Raw genomic sequence first — 17239 nt, forward strand, 5'->3', positions numbered from 1 at the left:
TTAAGGGGCTTTACAGTATACATTTTAGTTCATTATACATCTACTTGACCTACATATTGGCGTATTAGTACATCTGTACATCTGTTTGATATTCTTTTACCACTGGAAATAATATATTAAATATGTTACTTATTTTGAAAATGAAATTAATCAGAGACATAAATATGAAAAAGGCACAGGCATTAACAATGTCTGTGAAGAACTTTCTTTGCATGTACAATGATGAAATGAGAGCACAACACAATGACTATTGAAATCGAAATATACAGAATGCTGCTCCATTTCCCATCCATGTACCAGAAATATTAACCTGTCTGTTCACAAGTACACAACAAGCAAACATCTCAAACATCAAACAGCGATTATCACAAGCGTCCCTCTGCCGACTCACTCCAGCTGGGCCAACCACTGGAAAGCAAGCCACAAATGTGTATTCCAATGCTGTCGTTCACTCAAAATGAAAAAACAAAGCAACAGAAATTATCACCACTTCTCTAGAAAAGGAATTAAAAACAACATATTTCAATCCAGCCACAAATATAACAAACAAGTCAAATCTGAGCATTAAGGAACATTACAGAATAGTGAACTACACAAAAAGAGGCACTTCTGCTGCAATTTATGTAAATACACATACACACCTTGGGCTTAAAAAATAAAAAAAAATTATAGACTAAACAAATAATCAAATCATCACAGGAACAAATAATTGACACATTAATTGATAATGAAAATAATCTTTAGCTGTAGTTTTAGTATATTTTTGGATACCGTCTCTCCATAATAATAATAGTCCATACATGTTCATGTTCATGTTCATTTGTAATTTGTACAATACTGAGAGTGTAAAGTAGCATCTTGCTAGAGCCAAACAAAAGTCATTGGGAAAAATGTGAAGGCAAAAAAGTTTAAATACCTCTCAACCATAATAGCATTTGCCTCAGTAAAAAAAGACAGCACACTTCAACGAGCCACTTCAACACAACGTACAACACACAGATTCCCACAGAACACTGTTCACCGGTGTAGCATGGTGAACAAAGCCTTCATACCCTTCAATGCAATCCCCAGACACTCCACACAAACACACCAGCCTCTAATATGTTAATACAGGCCAGCACATAAAACACCTCTTTAATCTAATGACTAAAACAGAGTGCTTCACACACACTTTGGGGTGTATTTAGCACAAATAAAGAAGGCCTCTTACCCAGACCTGCTATTAATTTAAATAGTATTTAGTTTTTAATGTACCTGTATTAGTAATAGTTGAATTAAAATATTATGTGACTTAAGACTCCACTTTCATGTTGAGATTGAAATTCCTAACATGCATAAATATATATATATATATATATATATATATATATATATATATATATATAATATATATATATATATATATATATATATATCCATTATCTGAGCTGCTTCCCTAATTGTATTGTTGATAAAAGGTTCATACTACAGTATATACATGTCATGTTAACTTTTACTTAAAAAAAATAATACTTGAATTTACCACATAATAATGACTAATGATCTAATAATAATTTGGGAATACCAATTTATTTCAAGATATCTAAGATTTTGACACATATTTTGATCTCATCATGAATCCATCATTACATCTTAAGTGTCTATATAAGATATAATAAGATATCAATAATCCTATTTATTATTTTGATTGTTTGTAACACTGTCTTTTTGAGACTGTCAATAATACAAACATTCTTTTTACGCTAAAAAGCCTCACCAACCGCTCCAAGATAAAATACTCACATTATTATGCATATCAATAGTAACCATCAAGTGAAAAACAGAAAACAATGTAATCTTCGAAATAAGATATTACATTTTGCACAGAGCGTCACACTGATCATTCTGGCTTTCTCACCAACAAAAAAAGATCTGCCTCACATGCAATCACCTCCTTCAGCAAGCGAGTTCTGCTTTCAGGCCGGCTTTTTAATTTAAAAGTATCGAATAAAAGGTTCTCTATAGATTGAAGTGTGACTGAAGTGTGTGCAACTTGTTGGGCTGCATTCCTCCCTATGGAGCTGACAAATGTGTGAGGTCTGCTTTCACGTGTTCGTCTTTAGAAAATACAGAAACCACTCTGCTTTTCAAGCCTGTGGCCTTGGCTGCAGCTTTAGACACACACGTTTCCAATGACTCCTATTATTTAAATATCTCTCTCTCTCTCTCTCGCATTCTGATCTTTGTGAAACTACAAACCCACCCACCCACTGTACCTAGCAAAATAAACTCAAACACACACTGGCTTTGTTTTTTTTTCCCATTTCATCTACCTTTCTCTTTCTTCCTCTCGCTTGAAATTATTTCAAGAATTATACAAACAACAGATTAAATATAATCCCAGCTATTGTTCAGTTTCACAAATTATTTTCAAATACAAGGGCAGCGTTGTGTCTCTTATTTGTTCTCCGTGATCCCCCAGTCTGTTGGTCTCCACTTCTGCTGCTTTGTCTCAATCACTCAACCATCTGCTATCTGCCCTATACATCTTTATGCTTTCACCATGGCAACTGAAGGAGAGAGGCGACAACAGCCTTGGCTGTTTTCAGACGTTCATAATGACACTGGCCTTGTCGCAGAGAGAGAGAAAAAGAGAGAGAGAGAGAGAGAGAGAGAGAGAGAGAGAGAGAGAGAGAGAGAGAGAGAGAGAGGCTCGAGCCTGTAAGAACAAACAGCGGTAAATCATCATCAGTCATTTGTGTACAGAATGTATGTTTTTGTCTTTCACAGTCAGGGTCCAGGAGTTTCCTTGAAAAGTTATGCTTTCTCGAGCTGTACACATCTAGTGTGTGTCACAGCTTTGCGTCTGGCTTTGGACATTTTATTGTACACAACATCAACTTGACTTCTCCACAATAGCACAATCAGGAAAAGAAACACGAGTCGGCTGTTCACTGAAACATCTATTCATCCTATGTATGCAACTGTCCTCTCTGTGACATGGGAAAGATTGTGGATGTCAGAAATATCTTTTCAGAAAAATGCTTTGGTGGAAAAAACATAACAACAGTTAACTTTGAGTCCAATGACTGAGTTATATGAAAGTGCTCTCACCCACAGCGATGAACCACATCAAATTATAAGCATCCTTTCAGTGGGTTTAAGCAAAGACTCAAACTTTCCGAGTCTAGGGCTCAAGACATAAAGATCCAGTTAAAGGTATCTTAAAATGGGCTAGTCTGACGAGTTACAAAGTACTCGAAGTTAAGTATCTTAAGTGGCCAGGATAGCTCAGTTGGTAGAGCAGGCGCACATATATAGAGGTGTATGCCTCGACGCAGAAGGTCCAGGGTTCGACGATTTCCTGCATGTCATGTGACGAGGTACAAAGTACTCCAAATTAAGTATCTTAAAATGGGTTAATCTAACGAGTTCCAAAGTACTCCAAATTAAACAAGATACTGTAGAAACATTTTCTGGCCTGACGCTCAGCTAACTAATATGTGGTTAAGGTAAGGGAACGATTGTGGCCTTGCTTTAAAAATAAAACATTGACTGTCGGTTGGAAATGAACAGCGTCTCCTGGGTTAAAAGTCAGAGGTTTTGTTTAACGATCAATCCACCCCGACCTCCTCACCTTACTTCCTGCTTTGTTACTATCATAATTACTATTACCGCCAAAGGGCATTGCCACTTGAACATAAACATATGTTGAATGGGGCACTTGTAAAGACGACTGATGCTGTCGTTCTTCTTAGGACATGCTAGAAATGTATAGCATTGTGTTAAACTTGGCCTAATAGTACCCTGGAAATCCAGAGTTCTCTCAAGAGCACAATTTGAATTTTCTTAGCAATCTAATAATAATAATAATAATAATAATAATAATCTTTCGGATTTAGGTCTGGATTTCCAGGCTAGCCTAATAGCATTGTGTTAAACTTGGCCTATTCCAGTACTATTAATGGATGTTCGGTTACTGAAATAACAGGTTGCTATTGGTGTTTAAATCTCACATATTGACCAGACAGTGTGGGTGTGTTTGATTGTAAAACTTTGTACCTCAAACATGAAAAAAATTGACCTATTTATAGCTTGACAATAATGTGTTCAAAATTAGTCTTAACATGCTCCGGAATTGTCTGTGTCAGTGTACACTGAGTAATCATACAAGACAAAACTTTCTTCAAATACCAGATTTCAAATGTTTAGAAAAAACTCACTATATCTCCATCAGGTTTGATATTACAACTAGAAATGTACAGGTTTATAGTCGTACAAGTGCCAAATACCTGTACATTTTTAGTTTTAATATCAAACCTGATCAATAAATGACATTCCTAGGTGAGGAGTCATTTGTCATAGAGAAAAACTTTCCCTGATTCAGCACCTTGAGGATCTGGCATCTACTGTAGGTTGGAACACAGAAAATACAGCTTAAAAACTCCTAAATCTCTCCCTCTTACTCCCAGAGGGTCCGAACTTATAATACTGCAGCTGCACACCACACCACAAAACAACAACCTCATATAATGCACTTTTCTGATAAACTCCAGAGAATATTTATTTGGCATGTTGTTTTCAATCACTATTTTAATGCCAAAAACAGGAAACATTGATAAATGGCTCATTATTACAGTAAAGCGGTTAGTTCCTGAACATGTTTTCTACATGTAATCAAGTTGGTTTTCTAAACCGCTCAGGGAAATCAAGATTACATAAATCAACATGGCTGTAATTTATCAGATTAAATTAAAATTTTCACCGCTGTGAATTAGCCTGTAGCAACTGGCAGCAACTGTCACGTAAACACCACACACACACACACACACACACAGGCTTATATACTGTATATGTACTCACAAACAGAAGGGCAGATGTCTCAAACTTGTTTGTGTGTGTGTGTGCGTGTGTGTGTTTTCTAAGAGTCTGTATTGCACGAATCAGAGGTGCTAAAAAGCAGTTGCATGAGAGACCCATTGGGCTAGTTTCACTACGAAGCCAAAACACACACACACACACACACACACACACACACACACACACACACACACACACACACACACACACACACACACACACACACACATGAAAGGGAATTATTCAATGTGCACCTCTCTCTCTCTCTCTTTTTTCTCTCTCTGCTTCTATTAAACTTTGATATGATTAGTCTCGAAGCGGCATTCATTGTCTAACAGTCTCCATTTTTAATGCTCATTGTGCTGATGAAAGATAATGAGAGTGTGTGTGTTTACAGTAAATAAGTGCATGTGCATGAAGTTTGTGCATATGCTCTGTGTGTGTGAAGGCATCAGTGTGTGTGAGTGTAGCCTCTCTGCGTGTGTGCTCAATGTTAATAAGCCAAGGTGTTAGCATTAGCTTGCAGGGTGGTGCAGGATGCTACAGGGATAGCGGCGCCTCTCTGCTTCCTCCTTCACATGCTGTCAGGCCTCAGGCTCTTTCACAAGCTACTGTGTATCCTGCACGAAACACACTCACTCATTAATTCCTCTTTCAGTCCCTCCACCTCCGCTTTAATCTCATGCTCTTATTTTCAAACTTTTCTTTCTTGAAAAACTTTCCTCTGATTTCTCTTCTATCATCTGGAGGTAGACACTAAGCTGGTGGCCTGCAGCAGCAGAACACATTTAGTTTGGTTGTTTGGTCACAGAGGTGTGACAGAGTCAACTTTTGTGTTAAAATAGTCTTACCTTACATACGCAGACATTTGCATCTCAATCAAGCCTCAATCAAATCAAAGAGTCTACATGGCCAAACGAAATTACCAAGTATAACACTTTGTCCTAATTCTCTTCTTTAACTCTTCCTCCTAAATTACATGTACATTTACAATTTTTTTTGTTAAAAAAAACTATGTAATAGGACACCACACATGAGTGGTACATGTTTTCAGAAGCCAACAGCTGAACAGAAATGCACAGAGACTACAACAAGAGAGTGGAGGACAGTAATGTTACATTACTGCCCTACTGGGCTTCCATAGGAACGCTCACCCAAGTTGACTGTGTATTGATAACTGCAGATGAAGCATTGGAACATTATCAAATATTTTACATATAATGGCTGGCTAACTGTACATTACTGTGCATTAAATGAGGGGACATTTGGAATTGAATTATGAAAGTAGTTTTAGAACCTGTCCAGATGGTAACAGGAAATCTACAGATGTATCTCAGAAAAGATGTGGACATGTTAAGATGTGGAGAAGGAAGATGATGGATGGTAAGAGAGAGAGTATCAATATCATGACAAACTAGTATGAAAAAGTTGACTGGCTACTTTCTCTCTCAGTCTGTTCTGGTTTTGTCTTTCGTGTGGTTTTGCTATTTGCTATTCAATCTATGGTCTCATCTGTCTTTTAATACATTTTTAACAAATATCAAATATCTTCATCCCCTTCTTCACTTTCACAATCCTTTCTCTGTTGTGTGTGCATCTGTCATATTTCATTTTCTCTCACTTCTATGATTTGTATGTCTCTGGATGCATTGATGCCAGCTGTGTGTGGAACTATTCCCAAACGTGTCAACAGTGTTTTCAGGCTGTTTGATTTGACTTCCTCGTGCACACTTTCTTCTCTTCTTTCCTCTTGCCTCAAAACTTTTGGTGTTTATTTAACACTATTTCTGTCAACCCCCTCTTTCTCTTCATTAATCATTAACATATTCAGTCTCTCTGTTCCTCCTCTGCCTCTTTTTCATCTTTCTATAATTCTCTTTCTCCTCTTTTTCTCTCACTAATTCTCTCTATAGAGTATATGTTTTCTTCTCTTTTAATCAGGTCTTTCTCATCCACATTAATTCTACCTCATTACATTCTTCTGACTAAGGAGATTTTGAAAATTAGCCTGCAGTCAGATCTTTCTCTAGTCTCTTTCTCTCGGTCTCAGGTGGATGAGAACTCATTATGTGTTCCCAAATATCTGTTTAACCCAGTTAGAGCATTTGCAAACACCTACGCAGATATGGCCGCATTATAAATCTCTTTTTCTGTCTCTCTAAATCAGCTGGCTTCTTTCACCTTCTCCTCTCACACATCTTGTCTTTCACATCCAATGCCCAGAGTGTGTCAAATATTAGGAACATTTCCCTGGCACAGAGGTTAGCACGCATGCAATTTAACTTGCATGACTTGAAGTGGTAAATCGTTCTTGGCTGTGTTACTTTGCCACGTTATTTAATGTATTTATTGGCAAAGTCAAATCACGACGAGATGCAAAAGATTAGCAGACATGCCAAGTGTTCCTGGCTTTAACTTGATAAGCCTTTTTGCGTTGTCAATTAACCACCTATTTTTATATGAATCGATGAATTGTTATATCGTGAAAAATGCTTATCATACCATAATCTTCAAAAAAAGAAGAAAAAAGAGAAAATTCGCAAATCCTAACTATTGAGACGGAACCAGAATGTTTCGCGTTCAGACTAATGATTAATGATCTAAACCATGAATTGATTATCACAATTTTTATTGATTAATGGATTAATCGTTTGTTAACAGTAACTAATATTTCCAGCACTACTGAGTAGTTTCAAATCAATGAGGTGTTTTTAAACAGCAAAATCAGTAAAGGGACATTGTTTTGCCAAACTTAAATGACTTACTAATACAGTATCAATTATTAAAAGTTTCTATCAACTTTTTTTCTTAATTTGTTTTTGCGTCTTATACTTACACTGACATTCCAACACAGGCTCATACAGTCATTCACACAGCTGTAACATCATTATCCATTATCCACCATACCACTAATGGTGCGTTTAGACAAGAACTGACACGGCTAAATCTACTCTTGCATAGTTGCTTTTGCTGCTGCCAAGCAGCACCCCTCCTTCTTTGCTGCTTGTATTATTATGCCGTGCAGGTACATAAATGAGAATATAAACAATCAATTTTTCCTGAACAAGGAGTCAATCTCTCAACCTGACTGGACATTAGAGAGTGTCATAATATTGCATGTAAATTCATCAAATAGCATCATCAAATGTGTGTACCACACCAGCATCATCTCTCAGTAAACTCACCAGGTTCACATGTACAGGTGTGCCGCTCCCATTGGTCAGAACAACGGCTGTGGCCGGGACAAGGAGACGAGACGCAGGGGTTGCCGACATTACAGCCGGTCTCTACTTTGACAGCTCTCGACGGGCGTGGCAGGGGAGGGGTGTCAGGCCGTACACCCAACCGAACGCCCTGTAGAAAAAGAGAGAGAGGACTATGTTACAGAGGGTTAAACAAAAGAAATTGGCAGCTTCATTCATTTATTGAAATCAGCCTTTTCCAAACTCGGTTTGGAGCACATTTCTATCTCTTATTACATAATATTATTTCCAGCTTCCCTCCACCCATCCATTAATAAACCTTTAAAAAAAGCAATTCATTTAACCTCACCTGTATGCATCCTTTTATCCCGTTTTGAACCTCTCCAGAGCCCAGCACTCCTCCCACATGCAGATGTTTCACCTTCAAACCATGAATCTCATTTCCCACTATCACTGTTCCCTAATGGGGAGAGAAAGAGGGAGAGATGTAAGGGGACAGATGGAGACAGACAGGACAAAGATTATTATTATTAATAGCTGTATGCAAATAGATACACAAGAAACACATTTGACTACTATTATTTTATTAGTTTACAGCATGAAAAGCATATACAGTAAGCGAGAAATAATCAAAAGAAAACACAAATGCTTTTCAGAAACCGTATTGATTGTTCCTTTTTTCTGATTACCTGGATAACTGGAAGTTAATATTCTTCAATTTTTTCATTTACCACTATATCATGTAGTAGTCAGGTTAAAATGAAGCTTATGTCAGTGGAAGGGAGGAGAGGGGAACTGTAGAATGAATGATTGACTTCATTAAATTAAAGAAACAATAACATGCAGTTATTATGGAGAAGGTCAATACTCAACTGATAACACTGACAGTGTTATGAAGCAATGTTGACAGCTTATCTTGCAACAACCATGAAAAAATAATCAATGAGCCCCAGTTATCACCGTTTCAGCAGCAGTGGAAGATGCCAAAATGGAGGGGGAGATCTGACTGATAATAGCTGCACACATGCCAAAAACTTCCAAAGGTAATTATTGTTTAATTGGCAGATACAATGTTTAATCAGTTCCTATTTAAACATGTTTTCTACATCATTTACTCAGTGTATTACTTGATGCACTTTGAAGAACAGCCTGTTGAACTATAATTAAAATAACATAATTTGCTGTCAGATAATTTAAGAATAAAATTAACATGAAAAACAAAACAAAACATGTCATCAAAGATGACAATACTACAAAGTGTGTTTGCTTTTCTGTGTGCATGCTACTGTCACATATATACATTCCTCCAGTGGCATTTCTTTAAGACTGCAAGGGAAGCTCAGCTTCCCCAAAAATGTCTAAAATTTAAATGGTCAAATATGTACTATTGTGTTAACATTGTATTGACTAAAATGCGTTAGAATACGTTCATCTCGAAGACGAGTTGGTTCAGAATTGGCTGACTCGATTTCCTTCTCATACATTCCCGTAGCGTATCAGTGCATTTCCCCGTTGAAGCCCAGCGTCCGTTGACTTCAATGGGGCTGCTTGGAGCAGTTTTTTTCAGTGCTTCGAAACTAGACGGTCATTGGATAAATGCTGCGATTATGTCCCGCCCACGGACGCTCAGCGTCTCTGGGGGTCAATGGAGCAGTGGGCTGGCCTGGACGCTGGGCTTCTGCGTGATGATTGGAGGACTGTATCTCCTTTTGATTGACAGCCATTTTGTACTATAAAAAGTCGCCGAAGCTGTTCAACTTCAAGCAGAGCTCAGCTCCTCAGTCCCATCGCGGATTTTACAAGTCTAGTTGAAAGACGAACTGCTGCTACCTGTTTCTTGGTATTTGTCTGGCGAAATTGCTAGCCAATTTTCATCATACATTTCATACAATGATACACCACATTCCTTGTTTCAGTTTAACCTAATTCCCACATTTCCTCCTTTGAGTTTAATATCGTTTTGTTAGATCGTTTCAGTCATTCATTCATACAGTAGGCTAGGCTAGGCTAGTGTTGTAGGGGTGAACTAGCCAGCTAGCAAACTGCACACGATGGCAGACAATGCTAATATTGTCGACCTGATTTTGGCGAAGCCATTTGAAAGTCTTCCTTATGAGGAGAAACTTAGAATTAAACAGCAGGGTTAGATCAACACTTAAGATTGATTAAGTGCAAAAGACAGGGCAAAGTAACAGGTCTGTTCAGCTCTCCTGGTATGACAAAGTTAGCTGGCTGTGCTGTGACAAAGACAATACTGCTGGCCATTCCTCTTGATGAAACCTTCCCATGGATATTATAAATTATTATAATAATTATATTATTATTTATTATTATTATTATATAATTAAATTATTGCATTACTATTTTATTTATATATATATATATATATATTATAATATTAACATAAATAAATGGACAATTTGTATGATGTAGGCCAAAAATGAGCTTCCCCTCTTTGAATGACCAGCAGCCGCCACTGCATTCCTCATATGAACACATGTACGCACACATCAAACAGACATCTAGTACAGAGGTTTTCAATAGGTGAGGCGCGGCCCGACACACTAAGAAAAAATAACTCTGTATGCAGCTCTATTAATATTGGTAATTGCGTGTGCGTGTAGTAGTGAAGTCAGAAGTCAGCATTAAGGGAGGAAAAGTGTAGGAAATATGATCCTGAGTACTTACAGTTTTTTTCAATTGCTTAAGCACAATTTTGAAAACAGGGACTGTCTTTTTCAAAACACTACACCCAATTAGCACAACCACACACCCAATTAGCAGAACACCTCAGACCCTTTGCAAAATGAAACACTCTTGCAAAAACTATACACTAATTTATAAAAAACATATTTTTTTACCATATGAAACACACAGGTTTCATTTGACTTAATTATGTTTAAACCAGATACACACTGCTGTTGCTAACCTAAAACACTTAGCAATTCTACTTCTCAGTGATTAGAGTACTGTAAATGAAGTACACAGAGAAAGTGCAAATTTACAATAAGTTCACCAAACACTACACAAGACCAATGCTGCAGACTGAGGAAAATATAATTTATTTCCCATATATCCATATACTCAAATCAGTCAACATGGAGAATCACAACAAAACAAGTCCCAGTTGTCATGCTACTACAGTAGTGTGCATAACACTGTTAGCTCCGCAAACAACAGACAAACATAAAATACGGTATCCAGTACAGGTTACAATCACAGAAAAAACAACAACAAAAAATGATCTGAAAAAGTACAGCAAAATACTAGACATTATCTCTTCGCCTAGCAGGATCTGGCCAGAGAGTTTCATCAACATCACAGGCGATATCCTCATTGGCAAGACAACCGTCTTGAATGTCAAATCCATCCTTGCAGAGCTGCGGCGTCGACTTGGTCACTCCAAGTCCTCCATGGCCTGAATGAGGGGTACCTGAGCCTGCATGGGGCCGGTGATTGTAAACCCCCACATGAATATGGGCCCCCCTTCCTCCTTGTCGTTCTTGACCCTCAATCCTCAAATGTCACAGGGAGGGGTATCAAAAGTGCTGATATGGTGCATACAATGAGCAGCTGATTACCGTAACTGTAGACAGATTTTCTTTTACCTGTTTTCTTGTTGAAATGTCCTCATGACAGATGCCACTGACTGTATATCTACTAAGATTTGTCTGAACTCTTAGTCCAGCCTCCCTCAGCGTCAATCCATGGTTCACAACATGGTCCACTAGTGTTGCGCGACTTTCATTTGATAAATTTGGTCCTCTTCTTCTTTGAGCATATTCTCCGGCTTCAGGTCTTCCTCTCTCTCTCCCTCTTCCTCCTCCTCTGTGGATTCCCCCTCTCACTCTCAGTCTTCTTCTTCTGACTCCTTCCATTTTGGTTGAGGGCAGGTGAACTTACCTGCTGCATTTTATATAGCGCTTAAACCTGATTGGTGTGTCTATAAGCAATCATGTGTTTTCATACCTGGTGGCTGTGTTTAACCAATTGGTTCATGGGTGTGTTCATTTGAAAGCCTTTGCTTTGAAATTGCAAGGAAATGACATCATGATAAATTTCTGTGTCAAATGCATACACGTGTGTTTAGTGTTTTGCAAATCACTGTGTGTGATGTTTTGCAAAAAGTGTGAAGCTGACAATGTGCTTACAGTTGTGCAGATCTAGGCTAGTGTTTTGCTCCTTGAGTGTAAGGTTTTGCTAATTGTGGGAAAGTTTTAATTTTATGGTGTAAGCAATTGTAAAAAACTGTAAAGTTAGGTTTCACCTGGTCGGGGTCCGAAGCTGCACCTCTGCTGCAGTGTGACAGAGACTGGGAGAAATGCCGATCACGCGTTTGTGGTTGTCTGTGGAGAGCGAGTTCCCGCAGATCTCCACTAAGGCTATGAAAGTCCTAATCCCCTTCACCTCCACCTACTTGTGTGAGTGTGGGTTTTCCACACTGACCCTGATTAAAAACAAATACAGATCAAGGCTGCAGGTGGAGGACGACTTGCGTTTATTTCTCTCTGCAGTGCAGCCCTGCATCAAACACCTCTGCGCATCAAAAGCGTGGCCTCATTGTTCCCACTGATGTGGACGATTAAATTGAAACTCAAAGTTGTATTTTCTTGAATGCATAAATTGGTTGGGCCATAGGATTGATGCCGCTCTTCTAGCGCAAATTACGTGAATGGCGCATTTTGTTTGTTGTTTAAATCTGAAGTTTTATGTGGCTGAAATCGTTAAAAAATGTGATGAAAATATGTGAATCTGTTCGATCTGATAACATGCCTTCAATGCAGTTGACTGTTAAATGTTATGCATTCCGTGTACAAACAGCGTTGTCGTTCATTGATCAGAGAGCTGTCCATTGTGCTGATTTTGTTCTAGACGATGTGCATCTCCTTCAAACGCGCGCTTAAGGCCCAGACACAGCGCGCCGACTTCAGCCGTCGGGTGTCGTCGGCGGTAGCTTTGGTGCCGATTACACATGTTAAGCATGTTTTGTTGACTTGTGGATAGGCCTACTGATGTTCAGTGATTTTAAAAGTAGCCTCAATTAAGCCTGCATGAAGTTGGAAATGATTTACTCTTGCAAAGAATCGTTTATGAATGCACTTTTAAAAAAGTTGTGGAAATAAAAGGTCTTCAAATACAATATTAAATTAAAGCTGCAAGCAGCATTGGATGGGCCCTCGCTCCTCTGCGCACGTCGAGGATACCAGTTATGAAAGGGGCGTGGCTTAAGCATAGGGAGGCGGACCAAACCATCACCAATGAAGAAGGAAGTCTCTGCTGAGTTCAATGATACCTGACACAAGGGTCTACATCAAACGGGTCATAAGTTATAAAAAGGGGCGTGGCTACATCATAGGGGGCGGGTCAAACCATCACCAATCAAAAAGAAACTCTCTGTTGAGTTCAATAATACCTCACACAAGACTCTACCTTAAATAGGTCACCAGTTGTTGGATGAAATCTCTAGGAGTTCGTTAAAGTACGACATGTGGAAATGGCCAAAATTGCACTAATTTCGAACTTTCAATTAAAAATGGACTGTTGGGTTTAGGGTATGGCTCCAATGAGCTTTTTTGTACGTCTTGACAAGCTACATATGTGTACCACGTTTCGTTAGTCTACGTTAAATGTACTGCAGGGGCTCAATTTTCTAAGTTTTTTGGGGGGCGCTAGCGAGCCATTTTTGTGTGCCTATTTCCGAAACACTTAAAACACGTACATTTTCACCAGGCTTGATGCGACTGCCAATTTTGATGAGCTTTTGAGTATGTTAAGCCCCTCAAAAAGGCGATACATTTGCCGGAAGAATAATAATCTGTTCAGTTTCAATAGGGCCTTTTGCCACTGTCGGCGCTCGGGCCCTAAAAATATTTACATTTTATCAGTTGTTATTGAAACTCATCATTGCCTGGAACACACAAAAGATGGCATTTACTGCAGAGGCGTGTGTGGGTTAGGGCAGGCAGACGGGATTTTGGGGAAGGGGGGGCTCGGCTGTCCTTACCTACTCTAAGGGGAGACTCACATTCACCCAATTTGAAAACCCCTGATCTAGTACAATTTGACACATTAATCCGCTACAGATTAGGGAAACTAGGATTACCAGCCCACATTTTAGAGCGACTGAGGCCATCCAGAGTTATAAAATCTTTGTGTGTTGTAAACATTTGTTTGTGTGTGTGTGTGTGTGTGTGTCTGTGTGTGTCTGTGTGAAAAAGAGAGGATGAGAAATTGTAGATGTATATTTTATTTTCTCCTTTACTCGGATTGTAATGTGACTCAATATTTTATTTGCAACATTTCAGGAAAGACCCAACAGCATGGTTGTTGATGTCTGAGTGCAGATATATTACATACAAGACAACTGCAAGGACATCAGTATAATTTTAAACAAGGTCTTTCCCCCTAATTTCCCTTCTAGGAGCCAAAAAAAGGCAGGTCAGAATTCATTTGAAGTCATTTCAAAGGATGTTACCAAATATTTGTCTTGAACTCTTAAGTCAGTTGTGGCGATAAACTGTGTCGAAATGTCGAAATCCCCCCAAAAAATTTGGATTCATCGTGTCATCCGGCACATTTTATCAGACCTCGGCTGCTCCAAGCCACACACCTTTCATCTAAACACACTGCCCACACAAAGATGACACAGTGCTGGATTTAAATCGACAAAGTATCCCTTTTATGTAATTTCAAACTAGTTTATGGAAAATTTCTAAAACCATGCTGAGGAATTATTTCATGGCATGTTCATAATCTTTCCTGCTTTGACACAAATATGATTTAAAGATTGAAAGTGAGTTTATATGTAAATTATTTGATAATTAATTAATATCTTATGCAGTGATCTCCTGCAATGTACTGATTTATAACAGGACGTGAGGTAGAAGTCTGTGTAAATGGAGATATTTTAGATTAGAGGATATTAAAAAGGATTTCTCGCCTTCATTCATATTAAATGCTTTACAATTCCATTTCTATTTATTAGACTGACTGCAAATTTCAGAAAGCAAAATTAAATAAAATCAAAGAATTAGAGCTGAATAATATTCATTAAAAATAAAATTAATTGTTAAGGGAAATTTAGTATTTTTAATTTAATAAAGCAGATTTGATAAAAAAAAGACTTTTTAAGAACTTAAACTTGCTGCCCTAAAAAAATGTATTCATCCTTTATTGCGGCAACATTCAGTCTGTCCGAAAAAACCTTCCCTTCAAGGGTTGTATCACGTCTATTACTGTACCTGATAAAGTCCAAAGTCGAGCCGTAGTGTGGCAACGTAGCGTGTCTCACGGCCGCTACGAACGTCTCGCAGCTCCAGTTGGAGGTCGTGCCACCGGCCGTCTGCCACCTGAACTTGATCCAACCGCAAACGCACCGGTCTGGTCGAACCCCGGGTCACAGAGAACACCAGCTGACCATTTATCACCTGAGAGGGATTGAGGAACACACACACGAAAACCAGAAAAGAGAGAAAAAGAGTGTGAAGAAACTGCTTGGTAGGTAAGGAGAGACTGAGAGGTGACTCTGTGTGGTGTGTGTGTGTGTGTGTGTGTGTGTGTGTGTGTGTGTGTGTGTGTGTGTGTGTGTGTGTGTGTGTGTGTGTGTGTGTGTGTGTGTGTGTGTGTATGTGTATGTGTGTGGGAGTGTGAAATTGAAATCTTGGTGGCACTCCAAGATGCTACTAATTCAAAACTGTTTTTGGATTAAGCAATGTAAGAAATGTAAAACTGTACATAATTTCAAGGACAATACCACAGTTTTGTCTTATATAGAAGATAAAAATTAAGTATTAAAACACAAAATAGAATCACAATAACCGTGAGACATAAGTACAGTACAGTACATAATCAACGTGACCGCTGTTAACACGTTTAGCAGCCCACGCTGCATTTTGCATCCTGTGCCGCCTGGTGGGATTTGGCTTCAAATGTGCAGCATTGATTTAAATCAAAAGAGATGGAGAGAGAAGCACTGGCAACAATCTCCTTTGCAATAGGAATAAACTGGTTTATGGAAAATTTGGTTGTGTTTTCAGAAACTCCATATAGCCTGGTGGGACTTGAAAGTCAACTATCCATCCATCCATCCATCCATCTTCGTCCGCTTATCCGGTGTCGGGTCGCGGGGGGAGCAGCTCCAGCAGGGGACCCCAAACTTCCCTTTCCCGAGCAACATTAACCAGCTCCGACTGGGGGATCCGAGGCGTTCCCAGGCCAGGTTGGAGATATAATCCCTCCACCTAGTCCCGGTCTTCCGGTTGGCCTCCTCCCAGCTGGACGCGTGCCTGGAACACCTCCCTAGGGGAGGCCCAGGGGCATCCTTAGCAGATGCCCGAACCACCTTAACTGGCTCCTTTCGCGCCAGAGAAAGCAAAAGCGCTACCTCTGAGCTCCTCACGGATGACTGAGCTTCTCCCCTATCTCTAAGGGAGACGCCAGCCACCCTCCTGAGGAAACCCATTTCGCCGCTTGTACCCTGGATCTCGTTCTTTCAGTCATGACCCAGCCTTCATGACCATAGGTGAGGGTAGGAACGAAAACTGACCGGTAGATCGAGAGCTTTGCCTTCTGGCTCAGCCTTTTTTCGTCACAACGGTGCGATAGATGGAATGTAATACCGCACGCGCCGATACTGATCCGACCAATCTCCCGCTCCATTGTCCCCTCACTCGCGAACAAAACCCCAAGGTACTTGAACTCCTTCACTTGGGGTAAGGACTCATTCCCTACCTGGAGAAGGCATTCCATCGGTTTCCTGCTGAGAACCATGGCCTCCGATGAAAGTCAACTATAATGTCAGCAATAGTCTCATGCATTAATATGAAACCATAATAATTGATATATTAATGTTCAAATATGTTCTAATATAGACATTAACGGAAATGGATGACAGTCAGTCAGTGTGTGTGTGTGTGTGTGTGTGTGTGTGTTTGTGTGTGTGTGCACACCTGGAACAGCAGGCTAGTGTACTGGCCCGCCTGAGCCTGCAGCAGCGTCCCATCTCGCGCTCTGGTCCTGAACACCAGGCCGAGGTACCAGGGCGTGGAGATGGTTACGTCGTTCTTCAGGTCCCACCAGAGGGCGCTGTTACCCAGGAAGCGATGGGGGTGTGGCATCACTGAGGTCGAGGGTGAGAGAAAGACAGCAAATGAAAGGTACTGCAATGTCCAGAACAGCCTCAAGATGTCCCTGTTCCG

General features: G+C 39.5%; 1 protein-coding gene across 1 annotated transcript in view; it reads right to left on the reverse strand.

The window, feature by feature from the left end:
* The window catches only part of celsr3 (cadherin, EGF LAG seven-pass G-type receptor 3), a 117412-nt gene that overhangs the window by 42822 nt on the left and 57351 nt on the right, over positions 1 to 17239 (reverse strand). Inside the window, 4 exon segments of the mRNA XM_039801898.1 lie at positions 8025 to 8193; positions 8392 to 8502; positions 15284 to 15469; positions 16991 to 17160. Of these exon segments, the coding sequence (XP_039657832.1) occupies positions 8025 to 8193; positions 8392 to 8502; positions 15284 to 15469; positions 16991 to 17160 (636 nt within the window).

Source organism: Perca fluviatilis, chromosome 5 (assembly GCF_010015445.1).
Source record: "Perca fluviatilis chromosome 5, GENO_Pfluv_1.0, whole genome shotgun sequence".
NCBI lineage: Eukaryota > Metazoa > Chordata > Actinopteri > Perciformes > Percidae > Perca > Perca fluviatilis.